Below are 26,413 nucleotides of genomic sequence, written 5' to 3'. Positions count from 1 at the left end.
TCATTTAAAGCTTGACATTTCATTTCCACCCCACCTGGAAATTATTCTTAGCCCTGACCTGCCCGTGGGGGTGCTGGGTGGGTGCTCCCTGTCCTGGCTGGCTCAGCTCAGCTCCCTGGGAGGCTCCAGGTGAATCAAGGGAATATCTGAAGCTGAAGAGGAGCCAGCAGTGTGCCCAGGTGGCCAAGAAGGCCAATGGCATCCTGGGCTGGCTCAGGAACAGCGTGGCCAGCAGGTCCAGGGAAGGGATTCTGCCCCTGTGCTCAGCCCTGGGGAGGCCACAGCTTGAGTCCTGTGTCCAGTTCTGGGCCCCTCAGCTCAGGAAGGAGATTGAGGTGCTGGAGCAGGTCCAGAGAAGAGCAAGGAGGCTGTGAAGGGATCCAGCAGAATTCCTGTGAGGAAGGGCTGAGGGAGCTGGGGGTGTTGAGGCTGGAGAAGAGGAGGCTCAGGGGAGACCTCATCACTCTCTCCAACTCCCTGAAAGGAGGTTGGAGCCAGGGGGGGTTGGGCTCTTTTCCCAGGCAACTCTCAGCAAGACAAGAGGGCAGGGTCTCAAGTTGTGCCAGGGGAGGTTTAGGTTGGAGATGAGAAAGAATTTCTTTCTGGAGAGGGTGATCAGGCATTGGAATGGGCTGCCCAGGGAAGTAGTGGATTCTCCGTGTCTGGAGATCTTTCCAAAGAGCCTGGATGTGGCACTGAGTGCCATGGGCTGGGAACTGCAGTGGGAGTGGATCAAGGGTTGGACTTGATGATCTCTGAGGTTCCTTCCAACCCAGCCAATTCTATGATTCTGTGATTCTATGACCTGGAGCTCTGCCTGGAGCTTTGATGAAAGAAATCTAAGAGCAGCCCAGTGGGAGATAATTCTCTCAGCATAAAAGCAGCCAGGTACTCCCTCCCTTCCATGATCTTGCCAGCTGCTGTTGGCTCTTTATTTTATTGTCATAAATAAAAATCACTGCTGCAATCACCACCCCAGCCACGCAGGTTGGATGCATCATTTCAGCTCTGATGTTGGAATCAGTCATGGGGACAGCAGTGAGGTCCAGTCTATGACCCCAAGGCTGGGGCCACTGGGTCAGATGAAGCCTCCAACCTGCAGGATGCTGCCCTGTGATTTCCACGAAACCATCCAGGAACCTGCCCTCAAACAGACCTTTGGCATGTTTGTCCACATGAGCTGGCTGATTCCAAACAACCAACTCTGCAAAAGCTCTGCTCTAGGTTTACTTGGGATGTTTTTTCCTGGCTCCTACAGGAGCCAAAAGGACTTTGGATGCTCGGTGGGCCCAGCTGTTTGCAGCAGTGGATACCCACCCACCTCTTGTGTGGGAGAGAAACTGCCCTTGGTTGAAATAAAATAATTTAACTCTTTGGCAGGGTGACTGAGCCTGAAGAGTTCTTATTAGGGCAGCTGTCAGCTCAGCTTGACTCCTGTTTTATGTTTGTAAATAAAAAAGAACCATCCAGTCACACCCAGCCCAGCTCCCCACACCACACTCAAAAGATGCTCAACTCATCACCAGAACAAGCAGAAGGAAAACCTTACCCAGTTCACCAAGCCCATGGTGATTTTTCTCTGAGGCTGTTGTTTTTCCTCACCCTGCAATCCTATTTTTCTCCCAGCACCCCCAAATGTGGGTATCCACTGCCTAAAAATAAATCCCAGTCTTTGATACGATCATTTCCTTCCAGAGAAAGGAGAAAATCATCCCATGCCACCACTCTGCTGAATTTCCTCCATTGTGTCAAGACAGAAAATTAGTACTTATGTTAATTACTACTTGCTGGCTCCTGTCAGCATCAAACAAACAAACTGTGGAACAACATGGAAGAAAGGAGGGGTGAAAAAAAGCATTTAGATTGACAGGTCATCATGTCTGTAGTTGTATTTACCATCCCTGGGTGACATCACCACCCCCATTTTCTGCACACAGGGAAAAAAGGAGCTGTTTTCCACCAAAAGCACCAGTCACAATTGTTCAAAGAGTCTTGCAGAACACCTGTGCTAAGGTTTAGGGGCTTTTACAGAAATCTCACAGAATTTTTCAGTCTTTAGCTTTCACTGTTTAAAACGTGGTCTAAAGAGAGGCATGTGCCTCTGCAGTAATACTGTGAAGGGAAATGAAGAATGAAAAAAACAATGAAAAATGTGCAAACACAGGGGAAAAAATACCTAAATTAGAATTCTTCAGTTTCAGTCATTATGCTGAAGTGTTTGATTATTTTACCTTATGTTAAAAAAAATTCAAAACTTGAGTTTGTTTCAAATCCATTTATTAGAAATACTGCTTTTTCTCCAGAGGAGGTAAAGACAACTGCTTGGAGCTGGAAGTGTGCTTAACCATTAAAAATTGCCAAGGAGATCACTACCTTACACAAAGCAAGATTCATTTTTTATTTAAAAAAAGACAAACACTCTGTAAACCAAAGATTTTCAAGTTCTGAGCACTTTGTGGACCCTGCTGAGACAGAGATTGTACAAATGTACTTTCCCAGTCTGGAATGGCTCATTTTTACACCACTGACCTTCCTAATTCAGCTTTTGCCCAGGTTTTCTCTCCTCCCTGCCTCTGTCACAGCCAGAGCTGCTGAAGATGCAGCTGAACATCAGCACCAGGTTGAGTTATCTTCTTCCTCTCACTCCTCCTCCCCTTGAGCATCTTTCTCTCACCAGTGTTTGCAGCAGCCACAAAGAATGGTACAAAATGGTACAAGAATGGTCCAAAAGCCATTCCTTTGCCTCTCTAAAACCCTAAGACAGCTTTTGGGCATTCCCCAGAATGACTGATCTGTACTTAGCACCAAGTATTACAAGAATTGAGGCACACAGCTCCACAACACTGTGTGGAACTGTGCTTCTAGGTGATGGGTCTGTTAGTTGTAAGTTTTGTAGTCAAGCTTTAAACTGGGAGCTTGCAAAAGATGGGGAAACACTATCCTCAAGAGCTCATCATAAAATATTTCCTAAAACACTACTTGGAGCAAGGAACTCTTTTTGCTAGAGCTCTCTGAGCAGATTTCTCAGTACAGAGCTACCCAACACTTTCAGAGGACAGATGCTGAGGAGGTGCCACACTGCTTAGCTTGGCTTGAATGCAAAAGCTGACAGCCTGGCATTTGCAGATTGATCAGAAGGTTTGGGTTTTTTGGATAGATTTGAGGCCTCCAATTTTTCCTCCTGGTTCTTTTTCACTTCCTCCTCATCAGCTGCAGGACGCTTTCGCTTTTTGTCTTCAGCTAAACCATTAACTGCTCCTCCTGTGCCTCCTTTGGCTTTCTCAGTCCACACCTTTGAAGAGAAGAACACCATTAAACAGAAAACCACACATCAGGCCACAAAATTCATCATTTTATACACCCTCTTTGCCTGATTATAAGGAAACAGGAGGGTAATTCCTATTAAGACTTAATAGGATTGATTTAGGAATGATTTCCTCACTTTCCTTTTTTCTAACAACATTCTCCTTCAAAACTGTTCTTCATTTGAGGCTGTGGATAAAACTGAAGCTCTTAATTGTCTTTCTGGACAAATAAGAAACCCAAAAGGCCTTAGAACAAAATTAAGCTCCAGTGAATGAAGCCTCACTATAGTACTTTTAACTCTTCTCCTTTTCTTTTGTTATTTCTCCATCGATTTCTCTCATTTAGGAAAAAGCTGTTTTCTGCTTTTAATTATTATTCAGATGATTTCTATTTCCATATTTCCATACTTTCATATCCTGTATGTTGTGTTGTGTATCATGGCCCAACTCGAAACTGAAGTCAGTGAAGATGGAGAACAGGAGAATTAAAAAATTCCTAACCAAAAATAACCAAGGGATTCATTGGGGGGGAAAAATTCTCAAAAAAAAAAATAAAATGGAGGTTTTCTTACCATTCTTTCTTCTGACGACAGCAGCCTAAATCTACTCATGCCTTCTTTTATTACTTCTGCTTCATTCAGGCCAGGATTATCTGTCAAAATGTTTGCTCTGTGCTCTTCTAGCCACATCTGGAATCCTGTCTTTGGTCTAAAACAAGCATTATAAAAACTGTCTGTTTAAGAGGCTTTAGGAAAACTGTATCCCCTAAACTGTTTTTACACAACAAACACCTAACTGGGCTTTTTTATTCTTGAAGTAAAAAACTATATATATATATATATATATAGTCAGCAGTTTGCTTTCTCCTGTTGCAGTGTGCTTAAAGAACAAGCTGACAAGGCAAGACCAAGTCAAGCATCCTTATTAGGACTGTGATATATATGGAAATCAACCTTTCAGGTTTAGAATGACAAAGCATAATGGTTCCCTTCCTTTCTGACAGGGTCCCATCAACCTAAAAATAGAGCACAGGCATTATTAGCAGGTTTCAGCTAATCCTTTCCACACTTCTCCCTGCCACTTGTTTCAGAACATTATCTGTAGAGGTTAATGAAAAGAATGCTGGCCCAAATGAATAATAATTGCCTTCATCTTCCTCAGTTGAATGAAGTCTAAATGAAACATGATTATAATAATGCAAGTTTCATGAGGGTTGGGATTGCTAGAAAATCCATCTGCTCCTGAGGAACAAGACAGATTAGAGTCTTAGCTAGGAAGAGATGTGCTCCTTTGGTGATACAAGTTTTTTTGTTTGCTTTCTTTTTTAAAAAACACTTTCAAGACAAAGCTTTTACACTTTCAGATAAATGCCTTGGCTCCCAGACCTCCTCTGAGGTTTGCTAGAGATGTTTAAACTTTAAATATTTCCTATACTTGGGACTGGCACAGCAGCATGGTTTCATTTATCATTCAAAGGTCAGTGTAAGATGCAGGAGTAGCAGCAAGGCAAAAATCACTGCTGAGAGCCCCCAAATTTGGGTTATTCATTTATTATTCACTCACACATGAATTTACCTCAGGGTGATGCAAAACTTCTCCTTTGGGTAACACTGCCATGCACACTGTGACTGTAACATGGCAATTTGGAAACCTCAGGTGTTTTATCCAGGTTTGTTTGATAACAGGCACAATATAAGGAGCAGTTCCCTCAGTTTCTGAAGCAGCTTCACAAAAGTGACAACTTGTGAACTAACTCTTCCATCTTGATGTTATGCTGCTTCAAGCCAGCCCAACTTTTGCAGAAGCAAAAAAGGTTTTGGCCTTGCTGTTCTATCAAAACTGGAATATGGCACTGAGGTGGAAGTGGTTACTCACCTTCTGTTTTCAGTGTTCTCCTGTGGAGCAATCTGGACTTCATGGGGCTCATTTCCTGCTTTTTCCTCTCTTTCTTCCACTGTTTTTTCACTTGAGTTAGGTGTACGAACCTGGAAGAAGGAGGCTGCTGAAGCCTTTAGAAATGAGAGTTAAAAAACAAAAGGTAAGAACACTGCACACTCAGACAACACCTACCAGAGAGCCTAACAAAAACCAGGCCTTTCCTAAAGAAAAAATAATCAGGTGCATTGATACATGAATAGAGCAATTAATCCAGTCAGTTTCAGCACAACAGATGTTTACTTAACACTATTTGAAATCAAAGCACAAGATTCAGTGCAGTATGAACTTTCTACAAGTGATTTTTTTTTCTGTTTTATAATTTCTGCAGTATGCTTAACATGAACTTTGCCATCTAAGATGTTCTCCTCAACAAGGTTTCATACTTGATAAAAGCTGGTAAAATTCAATTTGCTGCTCAATTTACTGCTCTTTGCTCAGTGTAAAAAGACTACAAACATTACCTGCTTGGACTTGGGTTTGGGAATTAGAGGCTTTATAACTGGAGTGCTCTGCTTGTTTACAGCTCGACTGCCAGACAAAGTTTTCTTTGAGTATTTGGTCATGGTGTCTAGAACATTAGCTGAGGGGACCACTGGGTCCTTTTTGTTAGATGTCACCTAGAAAAACAAATAAATAGACATTTATTTTCAGTCATATTCCCCTCCTTTGTGTCCCTGTCATAGGCATACTGTAAACTTCAGGTATAATAATCTGTTGTGATTTTCAAAACACCACAACCCAGCAAAATTCTTACCTTAAAGGGATTAACTCTCCCTTGGCTGCTTGATGCAATTACAGCTGTTGAACAGGAAAGAAAAAAAGGATGTAAAAATGTGTGTGTGGATGTGCACTCATATGTATCTATAAAAGCCTATGAAGCAATGTGCACCTTTTAGGTAAGTGGATGAAGCAGCATTAGCCTCATTTCCAGGGAACAAAGCTAACACTCCTTTTGGGTATTTCAGTCTCTCTCTCACTGCAAACTGAAGAGAACTGAATCAAAGCTATCAACAATTCCACACCAAAGAAAAGAAAGTGGCTGGATAAAGAGAAGTAGGCTTTAATAGCCACAGAGGTCCCAGTCTAGATGCTCAGCTATTATTAGTCATCAGAAACACAGGACCAACAGCTTAAAATACAAATCCACAGGAAGACTCAGTACTTCCTCCACTCCCAAATCCGTTTCCACTCCTATTATTCTTGCTGGAGGGCTGGCAGGAGGGAAGAAGCAAGGAGCAACAAGGGGTCACATTCTATACCCCTGCCTGCTCAGACTCCCAGTTCCACAGCAGGGTCACTAATTCTGCCTTGGCAGTGCAACCACTAAATAAATGTGCCAGTGTTTAGTAAACTGATCATTCTTATCTTTCCCATCCCAAAAAATGCCTTCATGACACAGCCAGGCAGACAGCTGATTCAGGAGCTGGCACAGCTAAGGCAAGCAGCATGTTATGGAATATCATTAAGCAATGAAGACATCAACAGGAATAGGGAACCTCTTAAAAAAACAAGAGCAGCAATTGGTGCAAGTTGCCCTTTTGACTGAATTGTTATGCACTGAATTTTAGAAGCAACAGGAGACTGGAAGATGAAAACAGGAGCAGATGTTGGGAAGCCTGACAAAGTTCTCACCCTGCAATAAACAGAGACTCACCAGACTTTGGAGTAGTCACCTCTGCTGAAGTGACACTTTTGGAGAAAGGATTTGGCCCTTCAGAAAAAAAAAAAAAAAAGGAGTTAAATATGTAAGTGTAACAAAATGTGATAACTTGTTAAAAAATAAACCCCCAAACAGACAAGCAAATTTTAGTAAAATTATCTCTATTTTAAGGCATGATTCTGATTTTTGAAGTGCAGATACACTTTTACAAGACCATCTGTTACCTTTACCTAGATTTAACTTGGAGTTGTACACTTTATTCCCTAAACCTTTAGCTTATTCCTTAAAATGTGCCCAGCAAACTACTTGTCTATCAATATAACTCCTACAAGATTTCAGTTGTAAACAAAGTCATAGTTTCACAAGGTGACCCAATCCATTATAAATAGCAACTGACAACCAAAACAGAACCATGGAATCATTCTGGTTGGGAAACACTTTTAAGATCATCCAGTCCAACCATTCACCCAACAGTGCCAAGGCCACCCCTGCCCCATGTCCCTCATCCCCACATCTCCAGGGCTCTGAAACCCTTCCAGGGATGATGGGGACTCCAGCCCTGCCCTGGGCAGCCTGGAGGAAATTGTTCCCAAGCTCCAACCCAAACCTCCCCTGGAGTTTCCATTCCTGGACTGAAATAATGGAATCATTTTGGTTGGAGAAAAACCTTTCAAGATCATCAGGGCCAACTGTTCACCCAGCACTGCCAAGACCACCGCTAAGGGGATGGGGAAAGGGAAAAGGGATTGGAATGAGAAAGAGATGGGGATGGGATGGGATGTCCAGGCCTTGACAACCCTTTCCAGGGAGAAATTGTTCCCCAGCTCCAACCTAAACCTCCCCTGGCACAAAGTTCCTCTTCTCCCATCCCTTGTTCCTTGGGAGCAGAGCCCGACCCCCCCTGGCTCCAACCTCCTCTCAGGGGGTTGCAGAGAGCCAGAAGGTCTCCCCTCAGCCTCCTCTGCTCCAGGATCAACACCCCCAGCTCCCTCAGCTGCTCCTGGGCAGACTTCTGCTCCAGACCCTTCCCCAGCTCCATTCCCTGAAACTGATCCCCTCTCACCCCAACCTCCTCTCAGGTAGTTTTAGCTCCAGCAGCTGAACTCCCCAGAGGTCCCTCAGTTAGCAGGTACAATGTAGAAGCTGTGACAGAGCAGGTGACAGACACTCAGCTTGTTTCTCTGCAGCAACTGCAGGCACAGGCTGGGACACACACCTGCTCACTCAGCCAGGCACTACCACTCATCTCCCACAGGGAATTCCAGGTAACAGGGAGCCCACAGGCAGGAGTTATTGCATGCCAGCCCATTCTTCCTGTGCATTTTTCCCACAACAGCCACAGAAGAGAGATCAGTAACTACCAGACCTGTTTTATCTAGGTAGCAGAAAACCTACCCCCTGCTACAGCTGCAGAGCTTTGAAACTCGGTGAAAAAAATGGAATTATTTTCTTTTTATGTGAATGGCTTCTAAATGAAGCCTCCCATACCTCTCTTGTGGTGCTCCATGACAGGAGCTGTGCCTGTCTTTCAAAAAATTCATGTCAAAAGAACAAATCTGAGCCACAGACAGAAAACTACAATGTTTGCACAGTCCTATAGACCGTTCAGTTATCCAACCTACAAATTATCTGGGAATTTTCCAGAATTCCTTATGAAGTCTGTGAAAGACACACATCCAGCTAACTCCCAGCCTGTTCAGAGAATACATTTTTCTTACTCTGTTTGTGCACTTCTGGTGTTTCCTCTGCTTCCTCACAGGCATCAGCTTCCTCAGCATCTTCCACTTCTTGGTTCTGCTGAACATTTCTCACTGGCAGCCGACTCCACACCGTGGCAGGGTGGCTGTAACTAAAGAATTCATCAGAAAGGAAGGGATCACCACATGCAGAAGGAAAATTGGAGCAAAAGAAGGTTAGTTTACCTAATTTAAGCAATAGGAACAATGGCATTATTTGCATTCTTGCTCTGATTAAACTGTGGTGCTTACTAAAATTAAAATAAAAAGTTAATTATGTACTTCAGCTCACACTGAAATCCCACATGCAGTTGCCTGAAGTGGTTTTAAGGAAGGCCACAGACAGCTGGGAAACTGCCCCAAATGCAGACTCAGCTAAAAGAACATGCATTGGCCTTCAAACAGCTTTGCATCCACCCAGTCAGAACCGAAGGTCTGGACACCTTCAGGGTGCATCACAACTGCTGCCAGAAGACTCTGTCACAAATAGAAATTCTAACATAAAAAACCCTTCTGAAATCTCCTCCACTCTCACAAATAATACCAGAGTACTTTTCTGCACACATGAATAAATACACAGGTGAGAACACAGATGCATATTTTCAGTTTGAAGCTTAGGAAGCAAGTTTTAATGTTTAATTGGATTATTCTCTAAATTTCTAGTACAGTAGTATGTAAATACTTGCATTTCCCCCCTAACCTTTGCTGACTAATAAAATCTGTGTTTATATAAACTAAAGGTTTATTTCTTTCCACCAAAATCAAAGAATCATAGAATCATAGAATCATGGAATTGGCTGGGTTGGAAGGGACCTCAGAGATCATCACCTCCAACCCTTGATCCACTCCCACTGCAGTTCCCAGCCCATGGCACTCAGTGCCACATCCAGGCTCTTTGGAAAGATCTCCAGACACGGAGAATCCACTACTTCCCTGGGCAGCCCATTCCAATGCCTGATCACCCTCTCCAGAAAGAAATTCTTTCTCATCTCCAACCTAAACCTCCCCTGGCACAACTTGAGACCCTGCCCTCTTGTCTTGCTGAGAGTTGCCTGGGAAAAGAGCCCAACCCCCCCTGGCTCCAACCTCCTTTCAGGGAGTTGGAGAGAGTGATGAGGTCTCCCCTGAGCCTCCTCTTCTCCAGCCTCAACACCCCCAGCTCCCTCAGCCCTTCCTCACAGCACTTGTGCTGGATCCCTTCACAGCCTCCTTGCTCTTCTCTGGACCTGCTCCAGCACCTCAATCTCCTTCCTGAGCTGAGGGGCCCAGAACTGGACACAGGACTCAAGCTGTGGCCTCCCCAGGGCTGAGCACAGGGGCAGAATCCCTTCCCTGGACCTGCTGGCCACGCTGTTCCTGATCCAGGCCAGGATGCCATTGGCCTTCTTGGCCACCTGGGCACACTGCTGGCTCCTGTTCAGCTTCCTGGCAATCCAGACTCCCAGGTCCCTTTCTGCCACTCTGTGCCCAGCCTGGAGCTCCCCATGGGGTTGTTGTGGCCAAAGTGCAGGACCCAGCACTTGGCCGTGTTGAACCTCATCCCATTGGAATCAGCCCAACTCTCCAGTCTGTCCAGGTCCCTCTGCAGAGCCCTCCTGCCTTCCAGCTGATCCACACTCCCCTCCAGCTTGGTGTCATCTGCAAATTTGCTGATTATGGACTCAATCCCCTCACCTAAATCATCAATAAAGATATTGAACAGAACTGGGCCCAACACTGATCCCTGGGGGACACCACTAGTGACCGGCTGCCAACCGGATCAGCCCCGTTCAGCACCACTCTCTGGGCCCTGCCCTCCAGCCAGTTCTTAACCCATCTGGCTGTAAGAACAACATAGTGTTTGTGACAAATTTTAACCTTCAGACTGGCTGGAATCACAGACATGGGATTACAACTTCCACGCATGATCCAGAAGAAAAAGGTGGAGCATTTATAAAGGAGTTTTAAAGTGGGCAGTTGCAAGGGTAAGGCTACAGGTAAATTCAGTGACTTATCACTTCCTCTTGCTTAATTAAGTTCCAAACTTCACACATAAAATTGCTTTATGAAGACTTTGCCTGGGAGAAAGTGTTATGACATTTTTTTGTGTTATCAGACTGGTGGTTCACATCTGGTTAGATTATAGTTGCACCATCCTGAGGCCAAGCAAGAAAACAGCTCTTCTGTGTAGTCTATATTTAAAAAAAAAACCAAAGAACCCAAACACACATCTTGTGCCTCATCATGCTTTACAAAGCAGATAGAGCTAGGAGAGGAAAAGTAAAATGGAAAAGATACAGAGGGGGGAAAAGCACTTAGCAAATCTGTAGTATTTTCATAGCTCCCAAAGAAAGCTCTCCTTTTTTTTTCATAGAGCTGGGATTAATTAGGAGGAAAAAAGTCTAAATGGGACACACTGAGATGGGATACTGAAACAGGAGATGGCTGCAGAGAGAAGCATTTTAAGATAGGTGTGGAATGAAGTGAGGCAGAGACTCTGAGACAAGGAGGAAAAAAAAAAGTTGTCAAATAACCCAAGTAGCTCAAGCTGGAGAAGAGGATGACAAAACAAACTTCTGGTCAGAGCAACTTCAAATTGAGCTTGTTTTGCCTCTGAAGATGTTGAACACTGACATGGTGTAAGGAAAGAGTGGAGATACTTCCTTCTGGGTTAGTATCCTGGTAGTAACCAGTCCTCACAAGACACCAACGAGAATGTACCATTTTCTAAGTACAATTTCACAGCCCAGCAACACAAACTGTTTCTTCCTAAGAAACACCTGGTCCAGAAGAGTGCAGTGCCTGCATCAAAGTGTTAAAAGCTCAGTAACAATGCTCCCAGTTTTTTTAATCACAGAAATTTGTCTTACCCAGCATTCAAGTGCTTTCGGAAATCCTCTTCCTCCTCTTCATCTTCCGGAGCTGTTGCCAACTCACTTGCTTTTTCTACAGCCATTTCACTGAGTCTCTGAGCTAAATTTAGTCTCCTGGAGCGAGAGGCATACTTGATAGCTAAATTCACAACGTTTTGGGTCATGAGGTCAGCAAGTTCCACACAACGATATTCACGCTCCAGTTTACAAGAAAGCTGAAAGAAAATAAAAAAAAAAAAGCCTTGAGAGTTACACTTCACAGTCACACAGCTCCCTCAAGGCTCTAGAACCAAAATATTATTGTCTTGGTGGAGAGGATGAATAAAGAGAAACCACTAACAAGCATGTGCTGCATGGAAAGGTAAAGCTTTTTTTTTTTTAAACTCCTTCCTCCCACCCTTCATGCACATAAGCAGTAATATTAACTGCATGTCCACCTCTTATTTTAGCCCATTAAATGGCTGGATTCTAGACTTCTAGTAAAAGGAATCAGACCCAAATTTATATTTGTAATGATGTGATAATAAATGTAAAATATCAAATGTAATATTAAATGTAAGACATTTTTAACAATGTAAATTACATTTATGTTAAATGCCATCTACTAAAAAGATATCAGGGATTCTTTCTATTTTTTATTTGTTTGTACTTACAGCAAACAGCTTCATCAAAAGTTCTTGCTGTTCTTTCACTGACTGGCTTTTAACATTTTCATCAAGCTCATAGCCATTTTTTGATAAGTAATCCACGTGGTTGTGAAGCACAACAGACCTCCAGTACTGCTCCTGAAAAAGGGAGAAAAATGCATACTGGAGGTCAGAGGGGAAAAGACAGCCCAGAACTTCATATCTAACAATTCATAATATGTTTTACCAACTTATTCTTACATTCTCCTTTCATTTATAGTGAGGGGTAGATAATTCTCTTTAAAAGCCAATGCCTACTGAGGAAAAAACCAGAGCACACCAACAGCCATCTGTCTAAAAACTGATCCAAACACTTGCTGTAGATGTTGAAGATTCCATTCATATTAGAGACTTTCATCAGGACAAAACCTACATGTTCAGTTTGCTGCCACGACAGACACTTCTAGAACATTTTGATTATTTTCTCTTATAACTTCTGCCCCACAGCAAATTCAAAGTATTCCAGAACAACTGTAGGAGTATTCACCGTCAGTGAGACAGGTAAACACAAAATTAAACTCTTGCTGTTCAGGGAAATACTTGTATGGATATTAGACCAGGCTACCTCTGTTACAAAATAATTATAAACTTATCCAAAACCAGAAGGTTTAAATCAGATGTACTGGGATAATCTGCTGCTTTACTTACACAGAAGTACATGTTCCCTCAAACTAAATTAACCATTCCTGGCATTCCTTCCTTCTGTTATTTTGGGGGGGTGTGTGGAAGACATCTCATCAAATAAAGAACAAAAAGACTTGAACCAAATGAAGAAGACTTAATTAAAAATGGCAAAGTGTTTGTTACTGAAACTTTCTCATCTATGCTTCCAGGAAAGAGAATAAATTTCAAATAGCTTTAAACTCTCCCAAAGGTTGAGGTCAGACTTTCATGGTTATGTCTGTTCTGTGCACTACAGCTGAACCCCACAAGGCTGAAATAATTAACAGATAAAAAAATTAATACTAAATACAGGCACTCTTCTAAAAGTTCTCAACACATACATCTTGCTTCCAGCAGTCTCTGCCTTAAGAAAGTGAAGCCTGAATGCCTGTGCTTGTATGAATTAGTGTACTTAGTTCATCTTCCAAAAAAAGACCTTCCAGAAATTTTGTTATGCCTAAAATATAAAACCCAGGCACCTTCCAGAGGGTCTTGGTTTGGATCCCAAGATGTGGCACTTCTGAGAACATTAATCACTATCCACCAAATAAAAAAATGAAATATATCTATAAAAATGAGGGATAGGAAGACTTCATTGGTCAGAAATAGATTATGTGTAAATAGAACCTTGCATCAGCTCCAACAGCTTTGTTTTGTATTCTTCTAGAAACAGCTGTGAACCAAACCAACCCAGCAAAGCTCTACAGAACACTGAACCCAAATAACCTCCTTAGCCACAGCTCTTACTCAAGAGTTTGCTCTCCCCTCTCTCAGAGCAGAGATGATTAATAATCATCTTCTCTAATCCCTACTACAGGGACATCTGAGACTATCAGCTGAGAACTAACACCATTCCATACCTCCATCTGTCCCTTTTCTGTTGTAACTTGGCAGTAAGGAAGTTTAAAAGGTAATATTGCTACAGCAGGCCTTGGGAGTGTGGGAGGGAATCGGGCTCCTTTACAGGGAATACACCTGTGCAAGGGAAACAAAAACCACATAAAAATCCTCACCAGTTGTTCTACACCTAAAACACATCTCCTAAGAAGCAAGATACTTTAAGAGGATTTGTTCTTTCAAAAGTAGTAATTAAATTACTGACTCAAGTATAGCAATATGGAAGACTGAATTTATAAAGAGTTATTTTTACGTGGCAAGAAATTCTGAAAGCCAACAAAGCACATGCTGCTCTTCTCCACACCAGACACGTGGCATGTAACAGACACAGATCCCTATCTCACAAAAAACACCATTTAACAGCCACTGCAAAATGTAAATGCAATTTATTAACAAACTAAAGGACACTGGAAGAAGAGCAGGCACATCTACCACTCAGTTTGATGAGGGGTTTGGTGCTTCATGAGGAGGGTGCTGTGTTCAGACACACACAGAGGGGAAAAGAAAAAAATAAAAATAATTAAAAATGAGATAAGGGTGAAGCAGATAAACATAAACAATAAGCCTATGCTTTTAGTATAATTTTATTTAAACTAATTATTTCTGGTAACAATCACTTAAGATTGATTAGGGAAGAACTGTATTTCCAGCAGCACCAGTGCAGCATTGACAAAAACATCTGGCTTTATAAGCTACTGTTTCAGACACTAGGAAAAGAAATAATAAAAAAAAAGAACAGGAAGCATTAGTGTTCTGGCTATCTGTGTTAATTAAGGGGTTTCTGCAACAACTCCTCCCTCATCTTATCTTTCATACACTGGTGGCTTTGAATAAAATGTTCTTTGCAACTCAGGGAGCAGCAGTCTCTTGGAGCAGAAAGAAAAAGAACTCATTATGACAGACTCAGAGTTGACCATCTCAGTGTGATGTGTTCTCCACAATTTTAGTGTATTTTCTGGAGGTCAACATTACTTAATGATTTGGAGGAAGAAACAAGATGAATTGACATCTGTCAGCCAGAGCAAATGATTTGTAAAAAATAATAAAAGAGTAAATAATAAAAATAAATAATTTTATAAAAAAAAAAACCAAAAAAACTAAGGATGACAAAGAATGTCACATAAATTTAAACACCAACTTCTACAACTGCGCATGAAGAGCCTGAATTTCATTAAAATAGATGAGGAAGAGGACACAGGTCACTGAATAAAGATGACTAGAAACAAAGCTTATCAAGTAAATGTCTGGGGATGCATGTTACAATAAACAGAGTTATTTAGACATCACCATTATCACATTTTATAAAGTAATGGCTAACTCTCAGCTAATATTTGAGCAATTTCACATACAAAATTGTTCTCCATGGCCACAGTTTAAATATTAACATACTAACAGGCAGTTCTGATTTATCTGTGGCTCCTGATGTAGAGGACTTACACGACTTGATTCTCCTCAAAGGGAAAAAATGAGAAAATATAGGTAAGGGGAAAAAAACAACAAAAAACCAAAACCAAACACCCACAACCTAAGGTTACTAAGAGCAACCATAACTTTTTGGTAGGTTTCCTTACCAAAATGCAGTCTTATGGATGTGTTTGCATCAGAGGTGTGATTTCATAAAGCACACATGCCTTTCAGCAAAGGCAAATAGCCCCAACTAGTCAGTTATACATGATAAAATTCTAATAAGTTTATTCAAAACCAGTTTAGTAAGGAAAAATCCATGTAGAATTCAGTTTATGAACTAGCTCATTTACTCTGCATATTTACTAGCTGCCTGTTTTACCAAGAGCTGCTTCCAGTTCCTCACAGGAAGAAGTGCTCTAGAAATTAAAACCAAGCCAAACAAAGCATTTCCTTGAGAAATATCAGACCTGAGCTGCTGGGGATTTTCATGGACACCAACTACCCAATAATGATCAGATTTTCCTTTGCAGTGCTCCCTTGTGTTGCAGACTGGAATCCAAGTATTCCCAACTCCTCGGTTCAGCATCCGCACAATTCCCTCAGAATCCACGTAACAAGGGGTACCTGGTTGTTTGTTACAAATGCAAGGTAACTAATTACAACAGGAGAAAGACTGAGACACTGAATTGATGATTTATTTACAAATATTTCTCACACAAACAGCACAAACTAGATGGAAAAAAAAGGAGTTTTCCTTAGAAAAACGCGCCACCTTCTGACAGCCAACACTACTGCTGCTCAGCTGACAAGTTCCAATTTCAAACATGTTCTGAAGAAATCAAATTCACTCTACTTGGGTAGATTCCTGAAGAAAATGAGCTGGTTTACAATTACTTTGTCTGGTTACCATAAAAATTCCTCCCAAGCTGCCAATATTTGGGGGTGAGATTGAGGAAGCCCCTTAGGGTGTTCTAGTGCAGATTATTTCTTTTTGCTGAGTAGGGAAACCAATGTTCTGGTAACACTGAAAGTGTTCTATTTGTAGTGGAGATATATTAAAGATTTGTGATATCAAGACAAGAAAAAAACAGAATTTTGCTTAGCATTGAGGTGATGGAAAAAAAAAATTTAGGTGCTATGACCACCATTACTAAAAAAGTATTAATTAGCATAGAATCATAGAATTGGCTGGGTTGGAAGGGACCTCAGAGATCATCAAGTCCAACCCTTGATCCACTCCCACTGCAGTTCCCAGCCCATGGCACTCAGTGCCACATCCAGGCTCTTTGGAAATATCTTCAGACACGGAGAATCCACTACTTCCCTGGGCAGCCCATTCCAATGCCTGATCACCCTCTCCAGAAAGAAATTCTTTCTCATCTCCAACCTAAACCTCCCCTGGCACAACTTGAGACCCTGCCCTCTTGTCTTGCTGAGAGTTGCCTGGGAAAAGAGCCCAACCCCCCCCTGGCTCCAACCTCCTTTCAGGGAGTTGGAGAGAGTGATGAGGTCTCCCCTGAGCCTCCTCTTCTCCAGCCTCAACACCCCCAGCTCCCTCAGCCCTTCCTCACAGGAATTCTGCTGGATCCCTTCACAGCCTCCTTGCTCTTCTCTGGACCTGCTCCAGCACCTCAATCTCCTTCCTGAGCTGAGGGGCCCAGAACTGGACACAGGACTCAAGCTGTGGCCTCCCCAGGGCTGAGCACAGGGGCAGAATCCCTTCCCTGGACCTGCTGGCCACGCTGTTCCTGAGCCAGCCCAGGATGCCCTTGGCCTTCTTGGCCACCTGGGCACACTGCTGGCTCATGTTCAGCTTCCTGGCAATCCAGACTCCCAGGTCCCTTTCTGCCACTCTGTGCCCAGCCTGGAGCTCCCCATGGGGTTGTTGTGGCCAAAGTGCAGGACCCGGCACTTGGAATGTTGAACCTCATCCTGTTGGGATCATCCCAACTCTCCAGTCTGTCCAGGTCCCTCTGCAGAGCCCTCCTGCCTTCCAGCTGATCCACACTCCCCCCCAGCTTGGTGTCATCTGCAAATTTGCTGATGATGGATTCAATCCCCTCATCTAAATCATCAATAAAGATATTGAACAGAAGTGGGCCCAACACTGATCCCTGGGGGAGCATCCTCCAAAATTTCCTCAATAGTGTCAAGATTTCTCAGTGTCACTCATGCAGGCATTTCATACCTTCTGCAGAGAATCCAACCCACACCAAATAGGATTTCTTTGTAAGAGAAAGAGGGTCTCCATGCAAAATCTGTTTTTTCTTTTTTCCTAGCTCCATCAGTTGTACTCCAAGGCACTGGTCCCCATCAAACCCAGTACCTAGGGAGAAATTGTTCAATTACTATGTAAGAAAGCAAATTAATTGTCTTGTCTCTCAGCTAAATTTAAGTTTAGAATCAAAACCTAATTATAATGTAAGGCTATTCATAAATACCACGGTCAGGCAAGCAACTATTTGTCATTTTGGATATATAAAGCATGCAGAACAATGACTTCCTTAATTTCCTACAGTAATTCATCTTGGCATATCTGAAACCCATGTTCAACCTTTTAATGTCACTGTTACAAAATTCTCCCCCTGCCTGCAGGTTAAGCTAGGCATCCCAATGTAAAAATGTCACAGATCTGTGGGGTGTGATAGTAAAAGCACCACTGAGGAGAGACAGATAAGGACAAGCATCACTGAGAAGAAAAAAAAATTAAATTAATTCTGGTCATGATGTTAAAAAAAAAAAAAAGACAAAGGAGAATAATACCTCTGTGATAAATAATCATTAATTGCTCTCCATGTCCTGCCATGGACACCACTGGCCCAGGGAAGCTGAAGATTTCTCTCTGAACTCCTCCCACTGTAAACACACGAACCAGCAAGGCACTGGTGGCACAAGCAGCCCAGCCCTGACCCAGGCAGATGGCCTCAATGTCTTCATCCTTTGGCATGTCCACTGTCCACTCCTTGTTTGTATCCCAGGAGCTAAAATGAATGCAGTGGAGCTTGCTGAAGCAAAGACAAAGAACAACAGTCAAATATCTCACTGTAAAGGAAGAGACAATATCTGAAAATAAAACAATATATTATGTTTTTATCAGAGGCCTGCAATCTGCAATGGTCAAATTAAAACTAGAAATTAAAAGTGTTCATTTGCAAAGGTGTTACTTTCATTATTCAACAGCTGATGAGTTCACCAGCTTGAACTCCAGTACTGCAGATTTAGAGCCTCTATATCCCAAAGTAAACAACTGATGGAGGTCTGAGGGAAGATTTTTACATGCAAACAGGTAAGTGTCCTGCTTAATTAACATTAACAAGTACTGAAGGTGCTCAGTACCCCTGAGAATATCAGCCCTCATCACAGGTCTCTCACATTACACTGCCTTTTAAAGGGAAAAAACAAATATCAACTTCAGTTCTGTCACCTTAATAATTGAAAACTACCTGTGACCAATTCACAGACACCACAGTCAAGGTAAAGGGTATTTCTCAGTTTCTCACACTGCTCCATGTGTGAAAATAAGTTTTTTCCTTCAAGGTACTTCCACGGAAAACAGCAACAAAATGTTGTTATTATTGTTCTTAAATGAGAGAATAGAGTATAGCTGGCACAGCTGCTTGAATCCTTCTGCAGGTTTTATAAACTTGTGTTCTTCACACTTTTTAATTTTTTGGGTATCTCCAAACATCTCTCCTTAGCAGCAATGTGAAAAGAAATAGTGTAGCCCTTAGGATTTATCTTGGATCTGAGCAGACTGAAAAACTATTCTTCATGGTTACAATTTCCTTTGAGCTAGCAATGTATGAAGTGTATATACAATGTGAGAAAGGGGTTAAAAAAAACAAAACAAAACAAAACAAAATTCAGGAAACAAAATACACTTTTCAATATTCTTGAGTCTTCAAGTAGGTGGGTGTGAAAATTCTCCTTGAAAGTGGCCCCTATAGTATGACCAAAAGCCAAAAAAGTGATTTAAAGCTGAAATCAAAAGCTGAAATATTTAAAACCAGCCCAGTGTAGTGTTCTGCAGGGCTGAGACAAGCTCTAGGTCTTGCAAAGCAAGGCCATGTCTTACCTTGCCAGTTCCTGTGTACTCTCACAGGCCAGGAGAACAGCTTCAGCAGAGAGATCAGCCATGGTGTGATTCAGAGAGTTTGGGAGGTGTGTTGCATGATGTATGGAGGTATCATGAAATTCAATATCTATAGCATTGTCTTGTTCATCATTGTAGCAGCGAATGATACCAACAGAATTCCACACCTGTTAAAAAGAACACCCCAAAAAACACCCAATAACCAAATTAAACCTACTAAACCAGCCTGCTCTAACCTTCTCATCTGAAACACTAGTAAATGGGAGGCTAGAGGAAGACTGAAGACTTGTGTGATCAGGACTTGGAGGTGATCAGGATTGGAGGGCTCTACAGAGGGACCTGGACAGACTGGAGAGTTGGGATGATCCCAATGGGATGAGGTTCAACACGGCCAAGTGCCGGGACCTGCACTTTGGCCACAACAACCCCATGGGGAGCTCCAGGCTGGGCACAGAGTGGCAGAAAGGGACCTGAGAGTCTGGATTGCCAGGAAGCTGAACAGGAGCCAGCAGTGTGCCCAGGTGGCCAAGAAGGCCAATGGCATCCTGGGCTGGCTCAGGAACAGCGTGGCCAGCAGGTCCAGGGAAGGGATTCTGCCCCTGTGCTCAGCCCTGGGGAGGCCACAGCTTGAGTCCTGTGTCCAGTTCTGGGCCCCTCAGCTCAGGAAGGAGATTGAGGTGCTGGAGCAGGTCCAGAGAAGAGCAAGGAGGCTGTGAAGGGATCCAGCACAAGTGCTGTGAGGAAGGGCTGAGGGAGCTGGGGGTGTTGAGGCTGGAGAAGAGGAGGCTCAGGGGAGACCTCATCACTCTCTACAACTCCCTGAAAGGAGGTTGGAGCCAGGGGGGGGTTGGGCTCTTTTCCCAGGCAACTCTCAGCAAGACAAGAGGGCAGGGTCTCAAGTTGTGCCAGGGGAGGTTTAGGTTGGAGATGAGAAAGAATTTCTTTCTGGAGAGGGTGATCAGGCATTGGAATGGGCTGCCCAGGGAAGTAGTGGATTCTCCGTGTCTGGAGATATTTCCAAAGAGCCTGGATGTGGCACTGAGTGCCATGGGCTGGGAACTGCAGTGGGAGTGGATCAAGGGTTGGACTTGATGATCTCTGAGGTCCCTTCCAACCCTGCCAATTCTATGATTCTATGATTTGTTGCTAAAACAGTTGAATTTGGCATAAATTAGTTTCATTCCCATTGCTGAGCCATCCTTCTCCTTGCAAAATCAATTGTGAGGAATTTGCAGTTGGAGAGAAATAATGGATGATTCACACACAAGTCTCAACAGCTCAAAACCACCAACAAGTTCTGGTCAAATAAGAAAGACTAGATGACTTTCAAAGGCCTCCTTAAACCTGAACCATTCTGGGATTCTAGATACAAATCCTATAGCTTCCTTTTGTCTTAAAACCAAGTATTTATTTCTATAACAAAAAAACCCAAACCTGAAGTGTAAATCATGCTATTATGCAATCAATTTTTGCATTAACACAAAGCTGGTTTCCACCCTTTGGCTTCGCAGGGAAAATTACTGAAATCAAAATCAAAATCTTGGAAAAGATTAGATTAAGACACAGCAAGAACTGGACAATATTAACAAAGCAAGTGGACCTACACAGAGAGCATCAAGGCTCACCATGAAACGATGCATGAGGTGTGCAGGAGTGGAGCCAGACTGGAAGGGCCTTTGCTTGGGGGTTGGCATTGGCCCATCATAAAAAGGCTGTTGTGTTGAGGATGGGGGTAAAGCTGGAAAGCCACCAGTCTGATCATCATCGTCATCATCATCTTCCTTTTCAAGAAGGCTGGAACTAGCTTTTATCACCCCAATGTCTAGAAGTTTTAAAAAAATAAGAAAGAATTACATCTTACCCAGATTATGGTGACAGAATATAGGTTAAAAATTTTAAACTGTCAAGATTTCTTTGAAAAAATAAGGCAGAATATATCTGAGAAGAGGATGCTAAGAGACTACCCCAGTAGCAGCATTAAAAAGCACTGGAAAATTAATTCTGTACCTAATGAGTTATCATCATCATCAATTACTGCCCGTCTCAGAGGGCCTGAAGTTGGCATGAGGTCATCATCATCATCTTCATTAGCTCCAGCTTTTGGGGAGGACTGTGGTTCAATCATATCTCCATTCAAATAATCATCATCATCATCATCTCCATCAAAGAGACCATCGTAGTCTTTTGTCACCTCACTGGCAACCTAAAACCAAGTCAATAAACATCATAAAACTTCTTCTGGGTACAGAAATCAAGAAATGAATCAACACACAGGAGGGAACTGACATTACAGAATGTTCAGTATCATTTGGTAACCTAAACAATCCTGTTCATTAAAGGAAATCAAAATTGTCATCAATACTCATCACCTTGTCATCTGCTTTCCTTCCATCACCAATATTTTCCAACAAGCCCAGATTTCCTTCAGTATCTGTATAAGCAATGTGCTTATATTTGGGGTGCCATGCCAGTCCACAAATAGTGTAATTTTTCTCATGTTTCATTCTAAAAAAAAATTGAAAATAAATAAGAATAAGGGATTTTTAGCATGCTTCTCAGGGAATAAAGATTCACAAGAGTTAATGTAGAAAGTTGCAATATTTACTTGTATTAGGAAGTGATGCTACAGTGATATTACACCAATAAAATAATTAATAGGTTACCTTTAGCATAAACAGCTACTATAAAAAAATACAGCAGGTCTTTCTTTTCTATGGAGGAAATCATTTAAGCTTTAAAGATCAAACAGAATCATACCCTTAAAACAACAGCTTCTTAATATATGTAGAAAAGACAAAGTAATTCCCCATTAGTCTTATGTTCCAGAATCATCCAGTTATAAAAAGAACATTCAGTTGTTTCTCCTGTACCCAACCAACTAGTTAATCCTCTATCTTTTCCACCTCCTATTCTCACAAAAAATCCTTCAAGTATTTACATAATCTGTCTTTAATTCTTACCACAGGCACTAACAGTAACAACCATGCTTCTTACCCAAAATATACTGAGAGATAAATTACCCCTTCTCTTCTTCTCTACCTCACTTAATCATACTCTTTTTTTAATTTTTTTTTTCCCTGAGAGATGCTTTAACCAACCAAGACAAAGAGCAATTTATCAGTTTGTCCTTCTTTTCCTACAGGTGAGGATGGCTGACTGATGTATCTGCATTTCCCTCTCCCTTTGGAAAATAAATCTTCCTGCCAATGACCTTGGGGATTGGGATGTGGAAAATGTGTTCCCATCAACTATTAGATTAGAAAGTAAAAAAAATGTTTGCACACAGAGAACTAGATTATGGCATTTGAACAAAATCCACTTCAGGGTTCCCCTTCCCTATTCTGTTTCTAAGGATGTGAAGTTTCCATTGGCTTCTCACAATGCAGGAAGGACAAGTGTGTCAGGTGAATCAGAACACACTTCTGTGCCTATTGGGTGTGGGAAGGGAAGGCAAAACAATGCCACATTTCTACCTAGAATCATGGAATCAGGCTGGAAAAGATCTCTAAGATCATCAAGTCTAACTGTTAAGCCCAACTAAACCATATCCCAAAATTCCATGTCTTCATGGAACCTTCAGGGATGGTAACTCCACCACTGCCCTGGGCAGCCCATTCCAACATTTCCCAGTCTTTCAGTAAATCCATTATGCTAATATCCAGTCTAAACTTCCCCTGGAGCAACTTGACACCATTTCTTCTTGTCCCATCCCTTGTTCCTTGGGAGCAGAGCCCAACCCCCCCTGGCTCCAACCTCCTCTCAGGGGGTTGCAGAGAGCCAGAAGGTCTCCCCTCAGCCTCCTCTGCTCCAGGATCAACACCCCCAGCTCCCTCAGCTGCTCCTGGGCAGACTTCTGCTCCAGACTCTTCCCCAGCTCCATTCCCTTCTCTGGACACACTCCAGCCCCTCCATGTCCTACTTGTAGTGAGTTTAAGACTGGAAGCACCTTCTGGTGGAAGGTGCTTCCTTGTAGAACACAGAAATGATACAGCAGCCCTTGGATCCACCTCCCTCAGACTGCACAAGAGATGAGCTCTCTTCTTGCTCCCTTTTTGTCTACACCACCAAGATCTGACACTACTCCTTTGACCTGGGCTTTTGCTCTCCCTCTGGCATATGCACTCCCAGCCCCATCACCAGCTGGGAGAACTCAGCCCTGGTGAGGCCACAGCTTGAGTCCTGTGTCCAGTTCTGGGCCCCTCCCAGATTCCCACTGGGAATTCCAGAATTCTGGGATTCCAGAATCCCACTGGATTCTCCGTGTCTGGAGATCTTTCCAAAGAGCCTGGATGTGGCACTGAGTGCCATGGGCTGGGAACTGCAGTGGGAGTGGATCAAGGGTTGGACTTGATGATCTCTGAGGTCCCTTCCAACCCAGACAATTCTATGATTCTATGATCCATGAGGCCAAGTAAAAGGTATTCTTCAATCTGAGCCCTCATATGGTGTCTCCTAGGGTGGATTTTTTTAACTGCAACATCAAAAGGAAACTTAAAGAATGGCCCTGTTAAGGCTTTTCAAGAAGCAGAGTTCTACAGTTGAACAAATATGTTTGACAGAAAAGATAACAAAAATCCTATGTCAAGAAAAAAACCAGCTACACAGGTGTTTAGGGAACAGCACTGAATACCTCTCAATGCACTCCTGGGTTTCCACATTCCACACCACTATACTCCCATCCACACTTCCAGCTGCCAGGTAGTGCCCACAGGGAGACCAGGTCACAACATTCAAAGGCTAAGGAAAAAAAAGAAAAATTAAAAAAAAACAAATTTATTACCAGTGCACACGCAGCATTTATATTCAGGAGCTTAAAAATGACAGATATTCCAGAAATTAAAAATAATAATGATCTGTAGCAAATCACATCCAGCTTTCTGAATGAGAGCTGGCTTGAGGCAGATTCCTGCAAAAAACATTCTTTATGGATAGTTCACATTTCTGGGGGGGGAATATCCATTTTCTGTCACTAAACACTGCCATAAGGTCAAAGAAAACCTGATTCTGGACAGGCAAGATAGAAACACAGTATTTTGCAGGCTCAGCACTAGACATAGCTCTATTTGTTTTGAACTTAATACTGTTCCATAAATTTAAATCCAGAAGTGTGTGTTCTGTACCTTCATACCATGAGAAAAATGGTCCTACTCAACCTAAAGGTTTCCAAATACATAATAAGGCCAAAAGAAAGAGGATGGGACAGCTAGGGCTACTGTGTAGCTTAATTTCAGCTTGATAAAATATAAAGTGGCCAGCTGATATTCCTGCTCTGTACAGAAATAACCATCTTGGCATTTTCCTTGAAAAATTTAGAGCAATTTGTGGAAACAGATGCTCTTGAGCTGCAGTTGGTGACTCACCAGCAGACCTTAGAAATTTAGTGGGTTACTATAAATGAAAGAGGAGAACCAGAGGCACATGAAGACACACTTGACACCTATTTAGTATCTCTCACCTTGTTTTCCAACATAAAGTGTCAGAAATGAAACAGAAAATGTGAGCAATCGTTACCAAGAAGAGGAGGAAAAAACCAAACAAATAAAAAAGAATGTCCAGAAGATTTCATCATTTCAAGCACAAGAACATAGGAATTAGGAAAGACTCAGCAAGCACCTGATTTATGTACCTACCAGTGTGATGAATGTGTCTGATAGATCAAATTGACTCTCCCAGGTTTCTCTTTTGTATAGTTTAACAATTTTATCTACAGGAATTGCCAGCAACTGTTCAAAGGAAACAAAAATCAGGAAGTTTAAAACAAGGTATTTTTCAAACAGAACATTCCAACACTGCCTCAGTATTTAACAGTTCCCTAGAATCCTAGCAATGCCAACTGAGAAAGTAAAGAAAGTTGAAGCAACTTGACCCACAAGGTTCTTTAATGCTTTCCACGTGCAAAACAGCAAAGCATGTCTGGTTTCATTTTAATCTTAATTTCTTTCTGGCAGAAAGCTGAAGATAATGACAGCTGCACCATAAGATTAGCAGATCTTATTTAGGAAACAGCTAACACACATATAAATAGTTTTCATAGAATCCCAGGCTGGTTTGGGTTGGGGTGGGACCTTAAAGCTCCTCCATTGCCACCCCCTGCCATGGTCAGGGACACCTCCCACCAGCCCAGGTTGCTCCAAGCCCCATCCAACCTGGGCTGAGACACTGCCAGGGATGGGGCAGCCACAGCTTCTCTGGGAAACCTGGCACAGGGGCTCAGCACCCTCACAACAAAGAATTCCTTCCTACTGTCTAACCTAAATCCACAGTCTTCCATCTGGAAACCCTTCCCCCTGGTCCCATCCCTCCCTGCCCTTGTCCCCAGTCCCTCCCCAGCTTTCCTGGAGCCCCTTCAGGCACTGGAAGGTGCTCTAAGGTCTCCCCATTGCAGCCTTCTCTTCTCCAGCCTCAACACCCCCAACTCTCTCAGCCTGGCTCCAGAGCAGAGCTGCTCCAGCCCTCCCAGCAGCTCCAGGGCCTCCTCTGGACTCACTCCAACACCTCCATCTCCTTCTGGCCTTGGGGACCCCAGACCTGAGGGCTCCCAGTACTCCAGGTGGGGTGTCATCTGTTTCTCTGATTTACAGTCCCCTTTTTAGTCCCTTTACAAATCTCTTTTGATCAAGTTACAATTTCTCAATAATCTTTTATGATTAACTAATTCCTGAAATAGCTCATTTAACCTTTCACAAAACTGCATAAGTGTCACAATTTTTTTTTTAGTATTTGGGTTTTTTAAAGACTTCTAACAATTTGCTTTGTAAGAGAAGCCAGACAGCTACTTACAGTTCAAGTGTGTGTGTGTGTGTGTGTGTGTGTGAAGAATTAACCTAGAAATTAAAAGTATTTCCACTTTGTTCTTATGCATTATGGATACTTAAACAATTTGTACTGCAGGTGACATTCTCTCTTCCACCACAGGGATTTTAAAGAGTAAACACAGGTAGACAGACACCAAGTCTAAGTTGGGGAAACAAGATCACACAGGTAAGAACTGGCAGAAAACACTAGGAAATGGAATGTCCATAAGGAATGAAATGGTTCTGCCAGACTATTATCACAGGCAAGGACAGAAGACATAAAATAACTTTTCCAAATGGCCAACTTGCTCTCAGTTCCCAGTCCTTTACATTTATCTGCTCCTTCCTCTCCCCTTTGCATCACCAGATGCTGCAGACACCA

The 26,413-nt window shown here is 42.6% G+C and overlaps 1 protein-coding gene across 1 annotated transcript in view; it reads right to left on the bottom strand.

The window, feature by feature from the left end:
* Positions 1-2,687: 2,687 nt before the first annotated feature.
* The window catches only part of WDHD1 (WD repeat and HMG-box DNA binding protein 1), a 39,255-nt gene continuing 15,529 nt past the window's right edge, over positions 2,688-26,413 (bottom strand). Inside the window, exons 7-25 of the mRNA XM_030452180.1 lie at positions 24,868-24,960; positions 23,868-23,974; positions 21,607-21,742; positions 21,245-21,440; positions 20,863-21,059; positions 19,220-19,404; positions 17,908-18,149; positions 17,333-17,470; positions 15,612-15,768; positions 13,701-13,815; positions 12,145-12,276; positions 11,489-11,706; positions 8,622-8,752; positions 6,898-6,954; positions 5,998-6,041; positions 5,705-5,860; positions 5,181-5,314; positions 3,878-4,013; positions 2,688-3,292 (exon numbers count right to left, since the gene is read on the bottom strand). Of these exons, the coding sequence (XP_030308040.1) occupies positions 3,083-3,292; positions 3,878-4,013; positions 5,181-5,314; positions 5,705-5,860; positions 5,998-6,041; positions 6,898-6,954; positions 8,622-8,752; positions 11,489-11,706; positions 12,145-12,276; positions 13,701-13,815; positions 15,612-15,768; positions 17,333-17,470; positions 17,908-18,149; positions 19,220-19,404; positions 20,863-21,059; positions 21,245-21,440; positions 21,607-21,742; positions 23,868-23,974; positions 24,868-24,960 (2,784 nt within the window). The 3' untranslated portion in view covers positions 2,688-3,082. The remainder of the gene's footprint in view (positions 3,293-3,877; positions 4,014-5,180; positions 5,315-5,704; positions 5,861-5,997; positions 6,042-6,897; positions 6,955-8,621; positions 8,753-11,488; positions 11,707-12,144; positions 12,277-13,700; positions 13,816-15,611; positions 15,769-17,332; positions 17,471-17,907; positions 18,150-19,219; positions 19,405-20,862; positions 21,060-21,244; positions 21,441-21,606; positions 21,743-23,867; positions 23,975-24,867; positions 24,961-26,413) is intronic.

The sequence above is a fragment of the Calypte anna genome, chromosome 5A, assembly GCF_003957555.1.
Source record: "Calypte anna isolate BGI_N300 chromosome 5A, bCalAnn1_v1.p, whole genome shotgun sequence".
In the NCBI taxonomy this organism is placed as follows: Eukaryota; Metazoa; Chordata; class Aves; order Apodiformes; family Trochilidae; genus Calypte; species Calypte anna.
Note: the sequence above shows the minus strand (reverse complement) of the source record. Positions and strands in the feature narration are given on the sequence as shown.